Raw genomic sequence first — 23,539 nt, 5'->3', positions numbered from 1 at the left:
AGTTGGTATGGCAACCCCCATCTTTTCATGTTCTCTGTATATATACACATCTTCCTACTGTATTTTCCACTCCATGCATCTGATGAAGTCGGTTTTAGCCCACAAAAGCTTATGCCCAAATAAATTTGTTAGTCTCTAAGGTGCCACAAGTACTCCTCATTCTTTTTGTAATACTATAGATCCACTAAATTATCCCACATTTATATCGCAAACTCCTTACAAATTCTTCTCTTATTTTTCTTTGGTGAGAGAAATTCTTCCCAAAGAATATCCTATGTCAACCCCCTCCTTGAGTAAGATTACTTGGATGGAGAAAATCCAGATAGCTGGAATTCTATGTTATTAATATCAATATTCTTTGATGAACACTAGGTCTGGACCATACTGAAGTCAATTATAATGCACAGACAATCATATGCAACATTTCCAATAGTAATCCAAATACAGCTTTTCATCTATAATGAATTATGGAGCAGTTCCTCTAAATCATCTGTATGGAGTTGGCACTGATAGTGCCAATTTAAAAACAAGTGCTAGTTTTGAGCTTCAAATTGATATTTTACTCTAATAAATTAAAATCCAATATTAGCCAATAAGATACTAACCATACAGAAGCATACATTTTTCCTGACTCTTTTCTCCTTTTTGTCTGAGATCTGATCAGCTGCCACCTCAGCTCATGCAAGAGCAACACAAGCTAATGACAAGAGCCAAGGATGACATTTTGGAGAACTAAATAACCTTTCCAAACAAATGAGCAACGGGGCCCAAGGTAATGAATGTAATTAGGGAGGCTCAAAGCATCCTCTCCCAGGGAATACCTGGAGGAGAGGGCCTGAGAAAAAGAAACTTTGCCCAAACTGTTTTCTCCCCTGTGGAATGAACAGGCGGTTCTGTCCCTAAGCTCCACAGATCTCTGAGTTCCACATGGATGGCCGGGGAATCTGCCTCAGGCAACAGATGCTTGTGCAATCTGCATGTAATCACTCTCTGCATTGGCTCTTCCTTCCCATCCACATGGCAGTGCAGATCAGTTACAGCCAAGCAACTACAGTTTCCCCAGCTTAGGCTCACAGGATCCTCCATGAAAGGAATTGTGAGAGTCTTGCTTCAACCAAATTTCCCCCCTGAGCAGATTTTTCACTATCAGGGGCCTAGCACCCTGTGTTATGGCAGCAGAATCCAGCACTACTCAGAGCTGAATTTAGCTTTCCGACCACTAAACGTCGATTATACAGCTCTCCGAGCACAACTGTCAAAATCAATGTGTGTCCACCCTTTCTCTATCCTCTGCACTATGCATGAGGCCACATGAGAAAAACACTAGGTCACTCTTAAATCCTTGTCTCCTGTGGTATCGAAAGCATCATGGAGACAAATCACCAAACTGAACCAGTACATAGGGAGAATTGTTATTATTAGGGCTGTCAATTAATTGCAGTTAACTCAACAAAATTAATCGCAGTTTTAATCACACTGTTAAACAATAGAATACCAATTGAAATTTATTATATATTTTTGGATGTTTTTCTACATTTTCAAATATATGGATTTCAATTACAACACAGAATACAAAGTGTACAGTGCTCAATTTATAGTATAATTTTTTTACAAGTATTTGCATTGTAAAAATGATAAACAAAAGAACTAGTATTTTTCAATTCACTTCATTGTGAAAGTGCAACTTACAAATGTAGATTTTCTTGGTACATAACTGCACTCAAAACCAAAACAATTCAAAACTTTAGAGCCTACAAGTCCAGTCAGTCCTACTTCTTGTTCAGCCAATCGTTAAGACAAACAAGTTTGTTTACATTTATAGGAGGTAATGCTGCCCACTTCTTATTTACAATGTCACCAGAAAGTGAGAAAAGGAATTCGCATAGAACTTTTGTAGCCGGCGTTGCAAGGTATCTACGTGCCAGATATACTAAACATTTGAATGCCCCTTCATGCTTCGGCCACCATTCCAGAGGTCATGCTTCCATGCTGATGATGCTCATTAAAAAAATAATGCGTTAATTAAATTTGTGACTGAACTCTTTGGGGGAGAACTGTATGTCTCTGGCTCTGTTTTACCTGCATTCTGCCATATATTTCACGTTTTAGTAGTCTTGGATGATGACTCAGCTCATGTTATTCATTTTAAGAACAGATTTGACAAAACACAAAGAAGGTACCAATGTGAGATTTCTAAAGATAGCTACAGCACTTGACCCAAGGTTTAAGAATCTGAAGTACATTCCAAAATCTGAGAAGGATGAGGTGTAGAGCATGCTTTCAGAAGTCTTAAAAGAAAAACATTCCGATGCAGAATCTACAGACCCCAAACCACCAAAAAAGAAAATCAACCTTCTGCTGGTGGCATCTGACTCAGATGATGAAAATGAACATGCGTTGGTCCGCACTGCTCTGGGTTGTTATCAAGCAGAACCCATAATCAGCATGGATCCATGTCCTCTGAAATGGTGATTGAAGCATGAAGGGCCATATGAATCTTTAGCGCATCTGGCATGTAAATATCTTGCGACGCCGTCTACAGCAGTGCCATGCGAATGCCTGTTCTCACTTTCAGATTACACTGTAAACAAGAAGCGGTTAGCATTATCTCCTGCAAATGTAAACAAACTTGTTTGTCTAAGCGATTTGCTGAACAAGAAATAGGACTGAGTGGATTTGTAGGCTCTAAAGTTTTACCATTGTTTTATTTTTGAATATAGGGTTTTTTTGTACATAATTCTACATTTGTGAGTTCAACTTTCATGATAAAGAGATTGCACTACAGTACTTGTATTAGGTGAATTGAAAAATATTATTGCTTGTGTTTTTTATAATGAAAATATTTGTAATAACAAATCAATATAAAGTGAGGACTGTACACTTTGTATTGTGTGATATAACTGAAATCAATATATTTGAAAATGTAGAAAACATCCAAAAATATTTAAATTATATTGTGTTCTATTATTGTTGAACAGTGTGATTAATCACACGATTAATTGTTTTAATCGCTTGACAGCCCTAGTTATTATAGGTGGGGTTGGAAGCATGACCTATTGTTAAGGTTGGCCAACACTTATCATTAAAAGACCCTGTTTTCAGTTGCTTATAACCTGGCCAAAGGTTAACCGTTTGGGTTATAATTTTCCATGCTGAGTGTCTGCCTCAGTCTGATTATCTGGGGAAAACCACAGCCAAATTTGTCCAGCTGTTTCTGAGAAAAAGCCATGGGAAAAATCCATAATTTTTTAACATGTACCGCGGGCAGGTGGAGGGTCCATGTCTCCCACAACTGCCCGGCTCCTTGGCTGGGCGCAGCCAGGGGGTGGGGTCTGGGGGAAAAGAGGAGGGGTCCACCCTGGTGAAATGTGGATGGGCCAGGCCCATCTACTTTCAAAAAGTGGGAGAGCTGTGGCCCCCTGGCCACCCTGGTTCTAGCGCCACTGATCCTGCTGTGAAATGGAAACTGGGACTGGAGGCTGGCAGGCAGAGAGCAGGAAACAGAGCTGGGTTGAAGGACTGGGAGCTGGTGGGAGAGTTTGCAACTTGCTTGAGTGAAGAGACTGGGACTGAGAACCAGTACGAGGGGAGGGGGGGAAGCAGGGAGGGGAGATAGGTCTAACAAGGTCTCAGGGCAAAGGGGAGAACTGGGACTGGCCAGGAAAAGAGAGACTGGGACAAGGAGCTAAGGTGTGGGGAGGACACTGAGACTGGACAAGGAGCTCAGGGCAGGAGATTGGCACCGGCAGCCAGTGGGGACAGCGAATGTGGATGGAGCAACCAGAGGCCAGACTGCAGGAGACAGAGATCAGATGAGGAGCCAGGAGTGGGAGGGACTAGGAGTAACTAGGCAAGGAGACTAGGACTGGCAATGAGGGGAAGACTGGGGTGGTGTGCAAAGAGGTGAGACCAGGACTTGTGCAAGGACAATGGGACTGGAATAAGAAGCCTGAAGGTTGGGACGAAGTGAGGAGAATGGGACTCAGAACGAGGAGCAAAGGGTGGGAAAGAAACAAGACTGGGACAAGGACAAGTTGAAAGGAATGGAGCAGACGGGGGAATGGATAGAAGAGTCTGTGTCCACTAGAGCAGCCCACACTTCCAAAGCCCGGAATGGCACCCAAGGTTCCTGAGTCTCAGCATTCCTCCACTGTAAGCGAATACCTGTGAAACCCCCTGGCAAAAGTATCCTATATCCCCTTTAGTGCTGGCCCATATAAAGGATGGTAATCTACTCCACTAACTCAACTTGCGGACGTCTGTGTGGCGGATTCTAAAGGTTCCGCTCCTGCTGATGACCCATGTGAGTGTCAAGATGATGCCATATGATGGAATTTTTGTTTTTTTCAGTTTGCTCTTTAAAAACTAGGAAATCAAACACACACACACAACGTGTATTAAAAAAACATTAATGTTGCATAATCAAGCACTCATAATTTAGGAAATGCCAGAATTAAATTCAACCCCCTTGTGCATATACCTTACAATGTAGTCTTTAATTACGTGATCAAACACTATTTTTTCCAGAAGATCCCAGCTTATTCAGTGCACAGAATGGACCTGCTCTGGTGATGAATCCCGTGTAGTGAAGTAGGACCCCTGCTTCATTTGTTGCAGAACTTATAGTGTGTAGTGAATGATGCAGGAGATTGCAGGAAGTGAAAGGGTGATCTCAGAGCTGAGGCACATGAATGTTGCTCTGAAGAACTGGATTCTAGCCCTGCTTATGGCAAAGTTTCTGTGTGATGCTGGGCAAGTGACTTAAATCAAGATGCTACTAACTGTGTGTTCATTTTCTGGGTACCTGCCTCTGGAGTCTGATTTACAGAAGTACCGAGCACTCACTGTTCTGACTGAAGTCAATGGGAGCTATGCTTTGAACATATCAAATACTATATAATGCTAAGTATGCTGAAAAATCAGGTCCTAGGTGTCTCTAATTGGGCACCCAAAATTAGTAGATACTGTTGATCTTAATCATATTGTGTCTCAGTTTCCCATCTTTAAAATGGGATAATAATTGTCACATTCTGGGATGCAATCCAGACTCATGAGGAGTTGTGTCACTGCCTGTCCTCTAACCTGGGTGCCTTGTAATGCTTTGCAGTTGTAACTCCCAACCTTGGCTGCTCACAAACAGTCTACCAGTATGCCAGTCACACCCTGAGTGTCTGTCTGCAAGATAGCCCTGGGTCAGCATCTCTGACCCCAGCAGCCTGTCTATAGCCCCACTCTGGCTTCCACCAGCCTTGGTTACTACTTTCAGGATGACCCCAACACACTCCAGCCCTCTCTTGGACCGTTCAGATCTTGAGGTTTGTTGCTCTTTTAAGGAGTCAATGTTCAACAGTTTGTTACTTCAAATGGAGTTAACAAACAACTCAGTTTAAACATAGCACTGGATGGGTTTAGATTAAAAATAAAACAAGTTTATTAACAAAAAGATAGGATTTTAAGCGAATTCAAGTCCAAGAAATAAAGTTAGTAATGGTTACAAGCAAATAAAAGTGAAAAAGCATCTAAAAGTTTAACAATCTAGAAAGTTTTGGTTGAAGGCTTTGTTTAAGTTGGCCATTCTCATCCACAGTCTTCCAGCAAGATGGTGACTGACCCTCTTCTCAGTCAGGATCTCTCCCACAGGCCCAAAAGTGCTGGTGCCTTTGTCGTCTTAGGTGAAAGACAGAGAACTTGGGGTTTTCTGCCTCTTTCCTTTATAGTCCAATGAACTTTTGAAGTGGATTCTTCTGAAGATTACCCCTCAAAACAATGTTAATCCAAACCATGAGGAAGGCAACATGGAGTCAGGTGGTGAAGGAGGCTCCCTGATCTTTCTTCCCCCACTTGCGTTTACTAAAATGCAAATTGTTCTGTTTCCTGCCATCTCCTTCCCCTGCTGTCTTGATGACTCTGTTTACTACTTATATAGAAACTGAGATAAAGAAACTTTCCTCTGTTTAGGACAGACCTTTTTAGCTACTTTTGCCTAGGCAGGGCTGTTTGGCATTGAACATGTGCTAGTATCATCATATAGGGGGAATTCATAACTTTTCATATAATGTTGCTACATGTATTTCACCATGATATTATTGATAAGTGAGTTATTACAGTGTGTGTGGTGTGAATACAGGGGTGCTTTTTTGGTCACAATAATATCACCTCACCTCACAGGCATGTTGTGAAAATAAGTGCATTAATATTTGTGAAGCACTCAGATAATATATTGATGAGCCCCCACAGTTAAGTTTCAACAGTGTGTGGTAAATAAGGCATGGGGCCACATAGAATCATAGAATATCAGGGTTGGAAGGGACCTCAAGAGGTCATCTAGTCCAACCCCCTGCTCAAAGCAGGACCAATTCCCAACTAAATCATCCCAGCCAGGGCTTTGTCAAGCTGGGCCTTAAAAACCTCCAAGGAAGAAGACTCCACCACCTCCCTAGGTAACACATTCCAGTGCTTCACCACCCTCCTAGTGAAATAGTGTTTCCTAATATCCAACCTGGACCTCCCCCACTGCAACTTGAGACCATTGCTCCTTGTTCTGTCATCTGCCACCACTGAGAACAGCCGAGCTCCATCCTCTTTGGAACCCCCCTTCAGGTAGTTGAAGGCTGCTATCAAATCCCCCCTAATTCTTCTCTTCTGGAGACTAAACAATCTCAGTTCCCTCAGCCTCTCCTCATAAGTCATGTGCTCCAGACCCTTAATAATTTTTGTTGCCCTCCGCTGGACTCTTTCCAATTTTTCCACATCCTTCTTGTAGTGTGGGGCCCAAAACTGGACACAGTATTCCAGATGAGGCCTCACCAATGTTGAATAAAGGGGAACGATCACGTTCCTCAATCTGCTGGCAATGTCCCTACTTATACAGCCCAAAATGCCGTTAGCCTTCTTGGCAACAAGAGCACACTGTTGACTCATATCCAACTTCTCGTCCACTGTGACCCCTAGGTCCTTTTCTGCAGAACTGCTACCTAGCCATTCGGTCCCTAGTCTGTAGCAGTGCATGGGATTCTTCCGTCCTAAGTGCAGGACTCTGCACTTATCCTTGTTGAACCTCATCAGGTTTTTTTTGGCCCAATCCTCTAATTTGTCTAGGTCCCTCTGTATCCGATCCCTACCCTCTAGTGTACCTACCTCGCCTCCTAGTTTAGTGTCATCTGCAAACTTGCTGAGAGTGCAGTCCACACCATTCTCCAGATCATTGATAAAGATATTAAACAAAATCAGCCCCAGGACCGACCCTTGGGGCACTCCACTTGAAACCGGCTGCCAACTAGACATGGAGCCATTAATCACTACCCGTTGAGCCCGACGATCTAGCCAGCTTTCTATCCACCTTACAGTCCATTCATCCAGCCCATACTTCTTTAACTTGGCGGCAAGAATACTGTGGGAGACCGTATCAAAAGCTTTGCTAAAGTCAAGGAATAACACATCCACTGCTTTCCCCTCATCCACAGAGCCAGTTATCTCATCATAGAAGGCAATTAGGTTAGTCAGGCACGACTTCCCCTTCGTGAATCCATGCTGACTGTTCCTGATCACTTTCCTCTCCTCTAAGTGTTTCATAATTGATTCCTTGAGGACCTGCTCCATGATTTTTCCAGGGACTGAGGTGAGGCTGACTGACCTGTAGTTCCCCGGATCCTCCTTCTTCCCTTTTTTAAAGATGGGCACTACATTAGCCTTTTTCCAGTCATCTGGGACCGCCCCCGATCGCCATGAGTTTTCAAAAATAATGGCTAATGGCTCTGCAATCTCATCCGCCAACTCCTTTAGCACCCTCGGATGCAGCGCATCCGGCCCCAGGGACTTGTGTATGTCCAGGTTTTCTAAATAGTCCCGAACCACTTCTTTCTCCACAGAGGGCTGGTCACCTTCTCCCCATATTGTGCTGCCCAGTGCAGCAGTATGGGAGCTGACCTTGTTTGTGAAGACAGAGGCAAAAAAAGCATTGAGTACATTAGCTGAACAACGAGGAGAAAAGAACATATTGAATAGCTGCTCATTATGGAGCACTGTTCCTCTTGTGCACTAAGTGAGGGAGGGATCCTCTGAAAAAAACATGTGATCACGTAACAAAAGACTGTCATAATACCTACACACAAGGTAGCTGAATTAAGGCAATCTTAATTCTGGCATTTCCTAACTTTTTTAGTGCTTGACTTTGCAACACAGATGACTGATACCTGCTGATATTGGGGGAGCACAATTTAAAGGTTCGTCTCCTTCCCCCAACAGCTTGAGTCGTGCTCCCCCCCATGCATCACCTCTGCTTTGCAACCTTATTTATGTCCTTGTAACATCATTTTTTGTGTGCAATACAGTATATGTATTGCATTTGTGTCCATACAGAATACTGTCCAGATGACCATATCATAAACTATGCATATTATGTACTAATGAGGTCAATGACAATGATTATATGCTACTTAATTTGTATGATCAAAGTTAATTCCATCTATCACCAGCTCGGTTTTATTTCTGGCATCACATTACATAGTTAAATAGTTAATAAATTAAATAAAAAACCTTTTAAAATTCAAGACAAGGCTTCAACTACTGTAAAGATCTTCTTAATTAGGATCAAAATCAGTTTGCCAGAATGTTGTGTCGTTATTTTCTAGGTGGAATCATGTTTTGCTTAGATTTCTTTTAATGCAGTGGGGAAAAAAAAATCATACGTGAGCATGCCAGGGCAGAAATAGCACAAAGCGACGAAATCTCTTGTGACTTACTATTCCAGATGCTCGTGGACCAGCCTTTAGTTTTTGCTTTTTGAAATCTGAACAGTCAAACTTATACTTTTAAATCTCTAATTACTACACACACACACACACCATTCCAATACACATGACAGAAACCTCTTCTGCTAATCATAGAGTCATAGAATATCAGGGTTGGAAGGGACCTCAGAAGGTCATCTAGTCCAACCCTCTGCTCAAAGCAGGACCAATCCCCAGACAGATTTTTTTACCCCAGTTCCCTAAATGAACTCACAATCCTGGATTTAGCAGGCCAATGCTCAAACCACTACGCTATCCCTCCCCCCATGATTATGTATCGCTATAAAAGTTCTGAATTTTGTGGCAATTGTTTGCTTGATGAAATCATGATTACTTTCCTGTCATTGCAGTGAATGGGACACCCTCACTGTTGTCAACAGGAGCACTGTGTGAGACAGTGATCATGATTTTTCCCCTTCTGAATGTATGGATCTGACAGCTGCTGTTAGGAACAAAACAGAGATGTTTTAGGCACATCCAATCCTTGCCTCTGCAGTCCTAGAGCCTCCTTATGGCACTGGAATCACTATGGCTTGACTGCATAAGGATGAAACCAGATTCTGGAGAGCAATGCAAAGGGTGATGCAGTTATTAGGTCTGTGTGCACCAACTGTATGGTTGTATGCATAGAACAAGTAGATTTGGGAGCAGGATGCACAGGGAATTCACAGATCCTTCTATCCTCCCACCATAGGTGATCCGTATTATGGATTGCAGCTACAGGGCTGCCAGTCTAGAGACACACTAAGTATGTCTACACTGCAGATGGCAGTGCGTTTCCTAGCTCAGGTAGACAGACACACACTAGCTCTGCTTGAGCCAACATGCTACAAATACCAGCATAGCAAAGGCTAGCACGGGCGGTGGCTTGGACTAGCCACCTGAGTAAAAGCCTACCCAGCCCCCCTGGGTACGTAAATCTGGCAGTTAATCCAAGTTGCTACACTGTTATTTTTAGTGGGCTAGCTTGTGGAGAGCTAGCGCATGTTGGGGTACCCAAATTGGGAAGAATGTTCCCAAGCTAGAGTTTAGCTGTATCGTTGGTGGCCTTATAGGGGAAGGAGAATTCCTTCCTCATCCTTGCCCAGTCCTCATTCAGCTCCTCTAGCTATGAGCAGGGCATAGAATGTATCCCTTTGTGTATCATTTGTTATTATTTACCTAATATTTCCATAACTACCCACATTCTTATTTGTGAGCATAATTCTATTTGCTTTGATAACTTCTACACAGAGATAATTCTCTGACAATGGTCAATCTTTTCTGTTTGTGGCCAATTGTCTTTATAAGCGGGCTCTTTATATTCACATTTCTTTGCTGTAAGAACCTTTACTTCTGCTTTGTGAAAATAGGGAATATAATTATTGATAACATCAAATAGTATCAAACAATAAGGAGGAACATGAACCATTATTTTTGCTAGAACTATAACACGCAGCTGCATTTTCCTCCCAAGCAAATTGATGGTATTTTCTTCCATTATATCTTAACAATTTTAAAGCAGGTTAAATGTGAATTGCAAACAACTTATCACAGGTGCTCTTTAGTATGTAATACACCAACCCTGCCAAAATACAAGTATATTCACCCTCACCTCTTCAGACTAAACCAACACGATCTGACTGTAGAGCAGTTATTTGACACCTCCATCCACAATACGTTATGGGCCCTACCCAGAGAACATGTAGGCACATGAGGTACTCAGGATCAGGCTCTATAACAAACTCTAGTGTAATTCCCTTGCACCTGAGTAAACTAACGGCTTGCTTTGATATACGATAAAGCTTTATCAAGTTTGCCAGATGCTTTATGTGTTCATATATCAGGGGGTAGTCTGTACCCACAAAAACAACAAGGAGTCCGGTGGCACCTTAAGATGGACTCCTTGTTGTTTATGTGTTCCTATGTCAGTGTGATATTACTGCCCACCTAGGAAAAGCTTTTACGGATACATCCATCAAGAGATTCAAGTTTGTTCCATCATGTGATTATTTTACTTACTCCTGTCTTTTCATCAAAGATTTTGATTCCTCCAAAGGAGACAGTTAAAAATATTTTCTGTTTATGTTCTCCTTTCGAACGAGCCGCAGCAACAATTCCCTGTTGAGACAAAGAATGGTTGGGTTGATTTCACTATTTTTTGTTTTATTTTCTAGTAGATGCCCACGCACAATAAAAAGCGGGGGCATCACTTCAGAGGAGTTGAGCACTTGATGCTTCTCTCTGGCTTCTAGGCCAGCACTTCTCAAAATCAAGCACAAGCTCTTCCTTACTATATGCAGCCACAATTTAAAGACCAATCCAGGTTGCGCCTCCCCGCACCATCGTCTTCCGCCCCTTTCCCCCCGATACTAATTTTCTTCATGTTCCTCACAGCCCGTTTGATGCATGATCCACACAGAAACTCTTATCAATTCCCTGAGCCATCCAGTCCTCCTTGGAATTTGTTCTTATTGAGCTGAAGATAACCTGTGATTTCTAGAAGGCTTTTTTCGCTCTGCAAATTTTATTTTTTCTTACTTAGTTTTTTAATAAGGCAAGAGGAAAAAGGCTCTCTCATTCATGGAACAGAATGAGCCAACTGACCTTTCATTTTTAAAGAAAGATCTTCTTTCCAAGTTAACAATAGCCTTGACTGAAAAAATGGGGTGTCTTTTCTGTTTATTCTCCTTTTGTCTAGTGGACTTACCTTACTATTGGACTCTTCTGTCGAGTGGGTGGACTTGCTATTTGTGCATTCTGCATATTATTACAGCTGAAACATAACCTGGCACTCACATAGCAACTTCTCTTTCCATCTTCAGAGTCCTACTTCTGTCAGTTACCAATGCTACCAGCCTCGGATTCAGTGTCACAAATTACATTTGTGAATAAATAAAAATACTTAGCCTAATGCTTTGCAGCTTCAAAATACTTTGCAAACATTAACTAATTAATCCTGACTACGCTGGTATGAAATCAGTATTATTATCCCCATTTTACAGATGAGGAAACTGAGACACAGAAAGGTTAAGTGACTTGCCCAAGGCCATACAGCCACTTAATGCCAGAGCCAGTGCTAAAACTCAGGTGTCGCTGGTTCCCAAGTTCCCCCTAGACCAGGATGGAGCTTGACCAGAATGTCAAAGGTAACATAACACTTCAGCAGAAGGGCATGAATATTAAAATGAAGAGGAATGATTCTCTCTTGTTACATGGTAAGAGCTAGGAGCTCTCGCTCAAAAGACAAGCATATGAATTTGTGAGACCACCTGCTCTGGATGGATCTAATCGCCTCACGTTACTTAGGCAAGTCTGTCCATTACGCTTACAGGAATCAAGCACCTTGGAGACATGGAAATGGCATTGCTATGGGAGAAAGATCAAAAAAGGCGAGCCCGGTGTCCTAATGGCCACAGGTCTCCCACACAGCTTGTTGGCAGATGGAACCAAGCAATGAATGGAAAAGGGCCTACATGCACATGAATCAGATTAGAGTCTCGTGGCAGATGCTGGTTTGAGAAATGAAGGGCCCTCCTTTAAAACAGACCCTCCCCCACCATTACAAAATGCTCAGAGCTCTTTTCAATTTACTTGTAAGGAAACATTTACAAAATTGAGATGTGTGTTGCCGCACTTCACTACTCATTCATGGTGCTTTATGTCACCTCCTGCCCCTTTCCTTCAGCTTGTCTGTTATCTATCTAGATTGTAGAGCTCCTCAGGGAGCACATTAAGGACACTATTTATTGTGTTTTTCTGCCTATAGAAACTAGAGATGAGCCAACACCTCAAAATCCAAGCCTCCATATTTTAGGTGGTGTATGGGGCGGGGGGGGGAGGGGGGCGGAACAACACGGGAGGAAAAGAGGAAGTTAGATTCAAGGCCTAGATTAAACCAGAATCACTGCTAGAGCCATCTTGGATTCCTAACATCAGAATGTGAAGCAACTGCCTGGTGAAGCCCCAACTTATCAATGTCAGAGTCAGGACCCTGTACAGAACTAGCCAAATTCTATTCTATGACACCTGTGTGTACAGTGGTCTAAGTGAAGGGGAAGTGACCCCATGCCATGAAAGTAGAACGACTAAGAGTTCAATCTGAAATTCTCCCCACTTTATTCTGTAACACTTAAACATTAAAAGTCACACTGCACCTTGAGTTTCATCATGGAATCTTGGCATAACTTGTCTCCTCGCGCTGCAGAAACCTCATCTATCCCAATCAGTTTTGCTTTGTATCGGACACCATCACCTTTAAACCTCTGTATTAAAGTGGCTTCACTGCGATCCTGACCTGAAAAGACAGAAGTGAAAATCTGAAAATCACGTGACCAAAAAGGAAAAAATAAATAAAGACTCACAAGTAAGTTTAAGGTTAAATTTATGTTCATGCCTCAGTACGTGCACATGTGAGTATCTGCATAAAGTTAGGAGCAATTTACAAGTGAAATAAAACCTATATTCCTCAAATGTGTATACAGTGGGATTGCAAGGGTATGAAATCTTCTGCATGAAATTTGCAAGCTATGTCGGTTTCCAGAAGTAAGAGATGAGCCTGAATCAAATCCCATGCACCTGAACACTTCTGAACAGTGCAGGGTGTTGGAAATCTCACTCCAGATCAGAATTTTGCATCTTGAGTCCACCTCTAATAGCGATATAATACTGCCTCTCTGTGCTCCAACTTGTCCAATTGTACTAGTAATATTTGTAATGTCAGGATTTGTATTTTATCATTTCCATTTTACGAAACAAAAAAAAAATCATCTGTCTATGCAAATTTGTTGCTCAAAAGTCATGGCAACTACTGCTTCCTGGTACTATTATTTTTGTTTCTCAATACATAGTAACAACATAAATGTCAATAGGAATTCACACAGAGTCACTCAGAGCCTAGAGGAGGAAACAGGGTGATTCTTATTAAAAAGGAATTTGCTTTGAGTGAGACAGTTAGGTGTTGAGAGGGCAAACAGAAACAAGTGACAGAGCAAAGCTGAGAATCAAAAACACTATAACAAACCATGAGAAGGAGAACTTTCTTAGAAAGACAGCAAACGGATGAGCTCCCAAGTGGGTTATTTACAGAAGCAAGAGTAGATTCTTTACCTTGAGTGGTTGGGGAAAATAGACTGATTTGGGAATCAGTCTTTTTGAGAGCTCGTTGAAGACCTTAATCAAGAACCTTGAATTTCTTGATTGGGAATGGTAATACAGCTTTTTGTTTGTGAGTGATTGCAATTGCAAATTAGAAAATATAATAGCAGGAGTCCAACAAACCTAGTGACTTATGAAAAGGTGAGTTCCTGAAGGAAGTTCAAACAAGAAGAAAGAGTTGAGAGTCTAGACACTGACCGGTTCCAATAAGAGAAGCAGGCATTACTAAAAGCAAGCTGCATTAACTACACACAAAATAGCTACTGACGCAAAAAAGAAGTGCTATGCTCCCATTCTTCTGTGAGAATTAGGAGGTTAACATATTCACATGCTGCTTTCCATTTTGCAGAAGCAGGAGAGACTCTGAGAAATTGAATCAGGTGGACCACATGAGGAGGCATCACTATAAGGTACAAACCAAAAGCAACACATTAATGTAACACAGATAAAGAAAGGCAAGAATATGGGGGCGGGAGAGAAGAGGATAGGAAAAATGAAAACCCATAGTGAAATAGTGACAGGACCAAGTGACAGTCTTCAGATCCAAATCTGAAACCAAATCTCCACAAAGTTCAGAAGTGTTTGGATGTGAGGTTTTGATTCAGGCACAATCTTTAGCATGCAGTAATTGAACCTGCTCCTGGAAAAGAAATCAACGGATAAGATAAGTCCAGTATGTCCTCACGAGCGACAACTGAAATATCTAACAGATCTGCGAGGTAAAAACAGATCAGAAAAAGAGTCCAGATTTTCAATGAGAAATCCAAAACCCAGAACCTGAAAACTTCCAGTTTTCAGATGAAATTTTTTAGTTTTTTTGAGAAGTCAAAATTTTCTGTAGGAAAAAAAAAATCCCATTTTCTGACCAGCTCTACTGAGAAAGAAAGATTAAAAGGACATATAAAAATTAGAAATGCCGACTGAGCACTTCAATGGCAGAAGTATATGCTTAGAACCTTTGAAAATCAGGTTACTTGTTTAAGTGCCCACCTGTGAATTTATATTATTATTATTATTATTATTATTATTGTGGTAACACCTAGAAGGCCCAGACACGGACCAAAACCTCATTGTGCTAGATGCTGTACTAACACAGAATAAAAGGATGATCCCTGGCCCCAAATGACTAACAATCTAAGTAACTAATGTTAGGCACCCATGGTTGAAAAAATGTCGCCTCTGTCTCTTCCAGCTCTAATTTCTATTTTAAAACTTGCATTTCAGCACTTTAAACATTGGCTCTTCCAGTAGCAAAGAAAAACTAATAGCTGTTTCTGTGCTATTGGCTGCTAACGTGTAGAATTTAGAGACTTCTTTTTAAAAGCAATTAATAACGATCAACTCAACTACATTTACATATATACCAAGCTGATTAGACTTCTCCCCTCAATCTATGATTCTCTCAATTTACATGATTAAAATCCTTCTAACATTTTCATCGGGGAAAATATGTAGCGAACATTAACGAGAAAGAACATTGACAAATGAAGGACTCATTCCAGTTCCTCTTCACCCAGAGTACTCACAAGCACTACAGTTCACATTATGAACAAGTGACCTGCAAAATTTCATGGCAAATATTAGCTCATGGCAAATATTTTATGGCTGAATTATAACCTACTAAAAAATAAGGGCAATGACAAGCGATCCTTGCCATCTATCTCCCTCCCTCAATTAGGTTTCCCCTCTGCATTCCCAAAAGGGATTAAATAAGGGATTGAATCTTCATGCTTTTAAATGATATTTTATAAAAGACTAATGGCAGATAGATGATGAGTCAGAAACTGTAAGTAATGTTAAAATTATGGCTTAGGGAAATGCTGAGGCAGATGTCAGTATCAACAGCTAAAGCAATGAAAGAACATTTGCTACACTAAGCCCTGAAAAAACATCTGGATACACAACAATGCACAGCCAGATCAGTGGGCTTTGCTGCATGTCTGTCACATGTGTAAACAACATGTCTAGTCAATTTTATGTTGCAGTAAATAAAATCCAATTCAAAAAGCATTCTCACCCACAGTTTCCAATCTTATATCTTCATTATAGCAAAAAAGCAGCTGTTAATTAATATTAATATTGCCATCACTCTATGCTCATAAGTGATCTAGAATGCTTTATGTATCTGCAGCATGATCATTAACTTGTACCCAATTCAGATATTTGCCAAATTTCTATTCGAGCCTATGATCATTTTTTCTGAATGTACCCTAATTCACAACATTAATAGTCTCATTAACGTACGTTCTATGGCTCTGTATGCTTACAGGCAACACCCATTTCATTTATGTACATTCTGCATTTATTAAGAAGTGGATTAAACAGAATGAAGTGCTTTTCTGATATATGATGGGGGATGGTCAGCAAGTTAAGAATGACGTAGGAATTGTAAAGTGTGCTGGAAATGAAAAATGAGCAAAGGCTACAAATTCACGAATAAAAAACCTGTAGACTTGGGAAGTACGCTAGAAAATGTAGATCTTGTCTAAATAACCAAACCAACCATGTTGGGGGACCTAATTATGACATGGTATCTATCTATCCCAAGTTCTTACACAGGACCACCATATTGATGGATATAGTACCTGAAGTCCTAGTAGTCTCCCAGCACAGTTACAAACATGTTTCTTTCCTGCAGTGTGGACATGACTGGTCTCTATTTTTACTGTTTTCCCAGCTCCTGGTGAAGGCAGCTGCACTGCAAGATGTAACCTTGATCAAGATGTAACCTTGTACACCTTGTTCAAGATATAACAGTATTATCCTGTTGTAACCAAGTTCCCCAATGCGGCTGACTTTATAGCATAGATAGGACTTCAGATTTAAGGTAAAGGAATGTCTCATTTGTATGATGGGCACTTATGCAGCAGACAGTCCAGACTCTCATTCAATATGCCACCATTAAAAGGGAACTTTTTAATTAAAGTCCTTAAGCAAGGCCCTCTATGTTTTAGAAACAGCATAAATAGCGTATACCTGAAGTATGGGGTGGTAATTCTGTTCATGGCCAGTGGGAGGCAGTTCCTGGCCAATGGGAGCTGCGGAGCTGGTGGTCGGGGTGGGGGCAGCATGCGGAGCCCCCGTAGTCACCCCTGTGCCTAGAAGCCCAACATGCCGGCTGCTTCCAGGAGCTGCGCGGAACCAGGGCAGGCAGGGAGCCTGCCTTAGCCCTGCTGTACCGCCAGCTGGACTTTTAACAGCCCATTCAGCAGTGCTGACCGAAGCCGCCAGGGTCCCTTTTTGACCGGGCATTCTGGTCGAAAACCAGACGCCTAGCAACAGGGGCGGTTCTATGTATTTTGCCGCCCCAAGCATGGCACTCAGGCAGCCTTTGGCGGCATACCTGAGGGAGGTCCGCCGGTCCCGCGCCTTCGGCGTACCCGCCGCCGAATTGCCGCCGAAACCGCGGGACTGGCGGACCTCCCGCAGGCATGCTGATGAAGGCAGCCTGACTGCTGTTCTCCGGCAGCCAGCAGGCCGCCCCCCGCTGCTTGCCGCCCCAGGCACGCGCTTGGTGCTCTGGTGCCTGGAGCTGCCCCTGCCTAGCAACCCCATTAACCTGGAGAACAAAACCTCCATAGTTGTATAGTTACCAGAATTCCAACATGGAATTACTGCTCTGTATTTTATTCTGTACAACAAACAGATCCAGCCTTACTCTCCACCCACCCGCAATCTATTTCTTTTGCTCCTCCTCAGCCCCCCAATTCCCATCTCCTCTTGCACTCATTCACCCCAAATCTTCCACAGTACCACTCCCTTCCCATTTGTTTTCTCCTGCTTCTTCTCGGGCCCAAGCTCCCCCATCTGTTTCATGTCTCTCAGTTTTATTGCTCATGTGGACGATGAGAAACTACGTAGAGAAGCTTCAGCCTGTAGTTTTTCACTCCCAGCTATGCTTTCCAGAAAAATGCAAGTTATCTTAAAAGGGTGGAAGTTCCCAAATAAACAATAATGCTTTTAAAGCAAATTGAAGCCTGTTTCGGATCTCAGAATGTTGCCAGACTATACCGTTCAAATTGAATACAGCTTTAACATGAGAACATTTCTTTCTATATCGCACATCTGCTGAGATCCGAGTACAAGATTCTGCAATTCTCCTGCTACAACTGATACTACAGACGCCTGAACATCATGGAGGTAGGTTGCTAATTTAGGCTTCAATCCTGCAGATATAGGGGTCCGTCCAGAGCTCACTGCCGGATTGAAGCCTTCCCAATTATTTTGTGTTATAGGCTGTTAAATGGCTTGAGAATTTAAATGACACAAGAACAAACTTTTACAAACCCTAAGTCCCCTTGTAAGTATTCTCACACTTATTATCAAACTGTCTGTACTGGGCTAGCTTGATTATCACTTCAAAAGTTTTTTTTCTCTTAATTAATTGGCCTCTCAGAGTTGGTAAGACAACTCCCACCTGTTTATGCTCTCTGTATGTGTGTATATATATCTCCTCAATATATGTTCCATTCTATATGCATCCGAAGAAGTGGGCTGTAGCCCACGAAAGCTTATGCTCTAATAAATTTGTTAGTCTCTAAGGTGCCACAAGTACTCCTGTTCTTCTTTTTGCGGATACAGACTAACACGGCTGTTACTCTGAAACCTAAGTCCAAAAGACATTTTTCAAGCTTTTGTTCTAAAATCCCACTCTAAACAGCTGTTTGTAAGCAAACATCTGTATTCCAACACAGTAGAACCAAGAATCCAAAAATGTAAACTAAAGTTGGATCGATTTTTATAACCCAGGCTCAGAAAAATACAAAATGGAAACAACATTAAGTGCCACACAAATCTGATTTTAAAAATTCATTCACTTTCTATTTCTAAAGGTTTCAGTGTTAAGATAGGCAAAAATGTTTTGTCTGCAGCCTATGCATTTTAAATTCACAGTGGCCCTTTAATACATAAATGCACTGGTAATGATCAAGTCAATCCCCATATACGCTGCAGTCCTCCTTTAAGCCAAACTACATGTTCCAGTTGGATCCACCACTGTTCCCCTGTGACCTTGAATGGTGTGACCTTTGCTGTTGAGTTAGAACATTACACCTAAACCTCTTTACCCTTTTCACTCAACTGATAAATCCCCAGAGCCTTTCAACATAACTGTGTTTCTGAGTCTGCATCCAAAGTAGAGACATCTTTGTTATCCCGGACAGGATTTAAGACTATTTTATCTAGGTCCATAAATCAACAATAAAAGTAAATAGATAGTTTGCACATGTCTAGTGCATTTTATTCAAGGCACTGTATTTTACAGTAATTAAATTAAGATTCGCCCCACCGCTGTAAGGTAAATACAGCAACACCCCTCATTTTACTACTGGGGAATGGGTGGAACAGAGGTTAAGAACTTGCTAAAAAAAAAATCACAAAACAAACAGTGGCAGAGCCAAACACAAAACCCAAGGTCCTGACTCTCAGTTCCATCAGGTTACAGCTACACATGCTTTCTATAGACTGTTATAAAGATCAAGTGAAAAATAAGTTATTGTAGCCAATCCGATTTTAAACATATTAACATGACAACAGGCAGTTGAGATACTTCCAAGATTCCTACCCAAGAAGTAGTTACTTTAACTTGCTTTAGGATTCTGCCAGCACGGATAGGACCGAACAGGGTTACGATTAGAACAGCATAATAACTGCAGTTGAACACACACCTTGATTTGAAGACTTACTCCAGAAATATGATTACAGCAGGTAGTATAAAGATACTTCAATGAATGTACACATTTTTTGACTATCAGACTCCAGCTAATACACCAAATTTTGCAAATTAGAGATTGACAAAATGGTCATCCAAGGTTTATCCTCCAGCCACTTCCCATCAGTTGACTGTATGTATCAGTAGAACTCACACTCAGTTGTGGGCATGAATTTGAAGTCCCACCTGACCTTGACTCCTAGTCTAACAGAGCTCCATGTTAATGTTGTATTGACGTGGTAACTTTGTGTTAAATTCCGTACATTCACCTGGAGACTTTGCAAATGAGTATATTTCATAAGAAGGAATAAAAATAACAAACCATCATAGAAGAAAGAAGTTTTATTGTTGCCTTTTCTTTATGCTAATATACTGCACTAAGCAGTTTTAACAGCATCCAGTAATCTAAACTGATAACGCTGGAAATGGCTATAGTCTTTATTTAAATATGTACCCGCCCCCCTTAGAGCATAATGTAGATTTCTTGATTTTTAAGTGTATAAAATATATAGTGATGTTATCAGCAAAGTCAATAACATGCCTCCAGGAGTCAATTCTCTGAAGAATGACACACCACTGTCTTTTATACTAATAAACTGTCAAAGTTGTATCCACCATACTTTCAAATTATAAATTGAAATAACTTCTTTATTTTTAGATTTCACAGGGATCTAAACCAATGGCACACAACTGTAAACAGTCTACATTTTCATGGAGACAATTAGGATTTCTATAGCACCGAGGCAGTGAAGAATACAAACACTGCAGTTCAGAATGACATCTAAGGCAGTGCATACTGGACACCATGGGTAAGAGAGTTAAATGCCAAGTAAAAGAGGTTTCCCATTCAGTGTGTGTATGTATGCCCCTATCTATAGAGGTACACACACATATACAAATCACAGATCTTCAGCTGGTGTAGACTGGTGTAACTATATTAAAGGACGTTTACTTCAATTGAAACCCGCTGAAGACTTGGCCCACCATTTTTTAACATAATCATGCATTTTAAAGTTCAACTGAGCATAAACTTCAATATTCATGTGTAGCTATATGCTCTATATGTTTTATTTTCTTTTTGTTTTATATACACACAATATTACACTAGCAGCTCAAATAAAACGCTTACTCTAACAGGAATCTGTCCTGCAGTCAGGCAAGTTTTCCCATTGATTTCATGGGAATTGGATCCAGAAGAAGCAAGCAGCACAAAATGTTTGTTGAGACTGTAATATCTCAGTAACCACAGTCCAAATTACTTTCCAGTTTCTTTTTGGTATGCGAAAGACAGTCTGGTACAGGGAGCTTAAACAATTTTTAAAAACCCACACAAAACAAAAACAGAAAAACAACAACAAACAGGAAATGTGCTGAAGCTGTTATCAAATTTCCTCGTTTCCCCCTCTAGTGAACTTGTGCATTTCTGGAAGAGGAATTTCTAAATATCTAGATTCTGCATCCTCACTAAATTCATTGGGAACAGGATTGCTAGATCCCATAGTGGTATTTCTAAATAGCAATATTATTCAAAGACATGGAGATACAGAAAACTGTTTTTTCTCTGAACATATTGGGTTTATTTTAGTTTTATTACTGCAGCAAAGTGGAAATATGTAATTATATTAATATTTGAAAGACAGCAGATAAATTTTCTCAGTATCTCCTGCACAAAGCTAGACAATAAAGCAGAAATGTCTTGCACCATATGTGCATATAGTTTAATTTCCTATATCATCAGGGTAATTCTTCTCTAAAATGTATTCAAAAGGCTTCCCACAGAATTTGCTGTTCATTATTATGAGTTTGGTTAGCATTTAATTTCTACAGTCCACAGCATCTCAGGAGAGTATAATATATCTTTTATTTTACACACCAGACAAATAAGCTTAGTACTGGGTGGACCTCATGGGCAGAGCACAGGGCTGTCCACCCTGCACGTCCCCTGCCATGTGCTTCAGAAGACGAGGGAAGCCTTGCCATTTGCTTCTCTTGCTTTTTTCTAGCATCTCCTGCAGGAGGTTGCTCCCCACCAACCTCTCACCCATGGTCCTCCAGAAGTTGTTATCAGGCCCCTGTCCTGCAAGCCTCCCTGGCTGCCCCCAATACGCCACAATGTGCAGCCAGTTCACCTCTGCACTATGTCCAGAAAACATCTGTACATGCTCTTGTTTCATGCTATCCACTTCCTCAGCCTCACATCCCACCCTGACACCAAGAAGGAGGGCAAGGAACCCCAGTGGGCCAGCCTGTACTCCACTCCGGTTCCATGGCCCACCTGGCATATTACTTGGCAGCTCCTCCATGAAGCCATGAGCATGGGCATGTACCTGGAACGGTTCACAAACTCCCCCTGCACGTGTCCCTTCTGCTGTGAGAGGGAGATCCTGGCGCACATTTATGTAGGGTATGTCTGGTTGCAGCCCCTCTTCCAGCTCCTCCAGAACCTTTTACTGAGGTTCCTGCTGCACTTTTCCCTGCACCTCCTGATAAACACACACCCCATTTGTGGGCCCACACAGTCGCGGGACCTCTTTGTCAACCTCCTCCTGGTGCTGGCCAAGATGGCCACCCATCATATCAGGAGGAGGAAGCTGGATGGGGTGTGTGGGCTCTGCGATTGTGGGGCCTATTTCCGTTCCCTTGTCCGATCACATCTCCAGGCAGAGTTCCTCTGGGCAGTGTCCACTGACTCCTTAGATGCCTGGAGGAGCAGTGGGCACTGTCCAGATTTCTATGCTTGGTGTCTCCCTCTGGTTCCCTGATTTTCAACCTTTGACTTCACTACCATTCCTGCTTTTCATTTGTTGCCCCACATATTCACTTGTGGTCTTGGCTTACTGGCTCTTCCCCATTAGCTGAAGGGGCGGGCCTTTAGTTTTGGGTGGGCCTAGCCTTGCATATCCAAGATCTGCATATCATAATAACATGAATCACTGTTATCCTCTAAATGAAGACATACTTTGAAATGAAAATGAAATGAAAAACTTGAATTTAAACTACGTTTTGAAAGATAGTTTTCAAGCAACTGAAATAACTATTCATATAGTGAAATGTAATCCAAGTCCCCCAAAAGGTTGATAAGTTTTAAAGGCATGACAGGATTAAACCCAACATCTACCATCTCTCTATGCTCTTATACTACACTCCCTACCAGGGAATGTGAGTGTTACTAGAACCCTACCGGTGCAAAATGTTTCCCTTCCACTCCCAACATGGATCTTCTAACAGTCACCATTCAGCTCCAAGCAAAAGCTACCTGCTTGCAGTAGAGTTAAAAAGTCACCCCTACTGCGATCTGCTTCATTAACTAACAAATATTCCGAAGGTAATGCTACATGAAGCCTCAACCTTGGCAGCTTCTTCCCTCAGAGTCTTCCCCAGGCCCAATCCCACTCTGCTGGAGGGCTGCTCACACCTGCTTTACAGTTATGGTGAACTCTAAGAGCCACACCTGCCCCAGCTTGTCAACAGGAATGAACTTGCAACTCCGTGTAGGGTTCCAACACTTTTTAACAAAGAGAACCACAGGAGACACGCAACAGCTTCCATCCTGATTCCAGTGGGAAAAAAAACTCCCCTGACTTCAGTGGAAACAGAATTGTGCACAATGTGAGAAATATTTAAAGAGATAAAAAGGAATTTTGCACTCTCAGTGAACTTCCATTAGGATTAGATTTAAAATATTACCTGTAAATTTAAGCAGAAATACAAGGATATCTATAAAGTTATTTAGACAATCCTCTCAGTAGTACTTTCCACTTGTTTATTATTGTCCTTCACTGTAAACTCTACTCTAGCTTTATGGCATTTTGGATTATTAGTACTTGAATGGAATTATTGTATTCAAATGTATATGGACATCCCAATTTCTGGAACAAAGGATATAATAAATATATAAGCAAGC

At 41.5% G+C, this 23,539-nt stretch overlaps 1 protein-coding gene across 13 annotated transcripts in view; it reads right to left on the bottom strand.

The window, feature by feature from the left end:
- DAB1 (DAB adaptor protein 1) overlaps positions 1–23,539 on the bottom strand; it is a 701,405-nt gene that overhangs the window by 80,198 nt on the left and 597,668 nt on the right. For all 13 annotated transcript variants that reach the window (XM_054038504.1, XM_054038506.1, XM_054038507.1 and 10 more), the window contains 2 exons: positions 12,926–13,065; positions 10,791–10,889 (listed from right to left, as the gene is read on the bottom strand). In XM_054038504.1, the coding sequence (XP_053894479.1) occupies positions 10,791–10,889; positions 12,926–13,065 (239 nt within the window). The remainder of the gene's footprint in view (positions 1–10,790; positions 10,890–12,925; positions 13,066–23,539) is intronic.

The sequence above is a fragment of the Malaclemys terrapin genome, chromosome 8, assembly GCF_027887155.1.
Source record: "Malaclemys terrapin pileata isolate rMalTer1 chromosome 8, rMalTer1.hap1, whole genome shotgun sequence".
Lineage (NCBI taxonomy): Eukaryota > Metazoa > Chordata > Testudines > Emydidae > Malaclemys > Malaclemys terrapin.
This window is presented reverse-complemented; position numbering and strand designations above follow the sequence as displayed.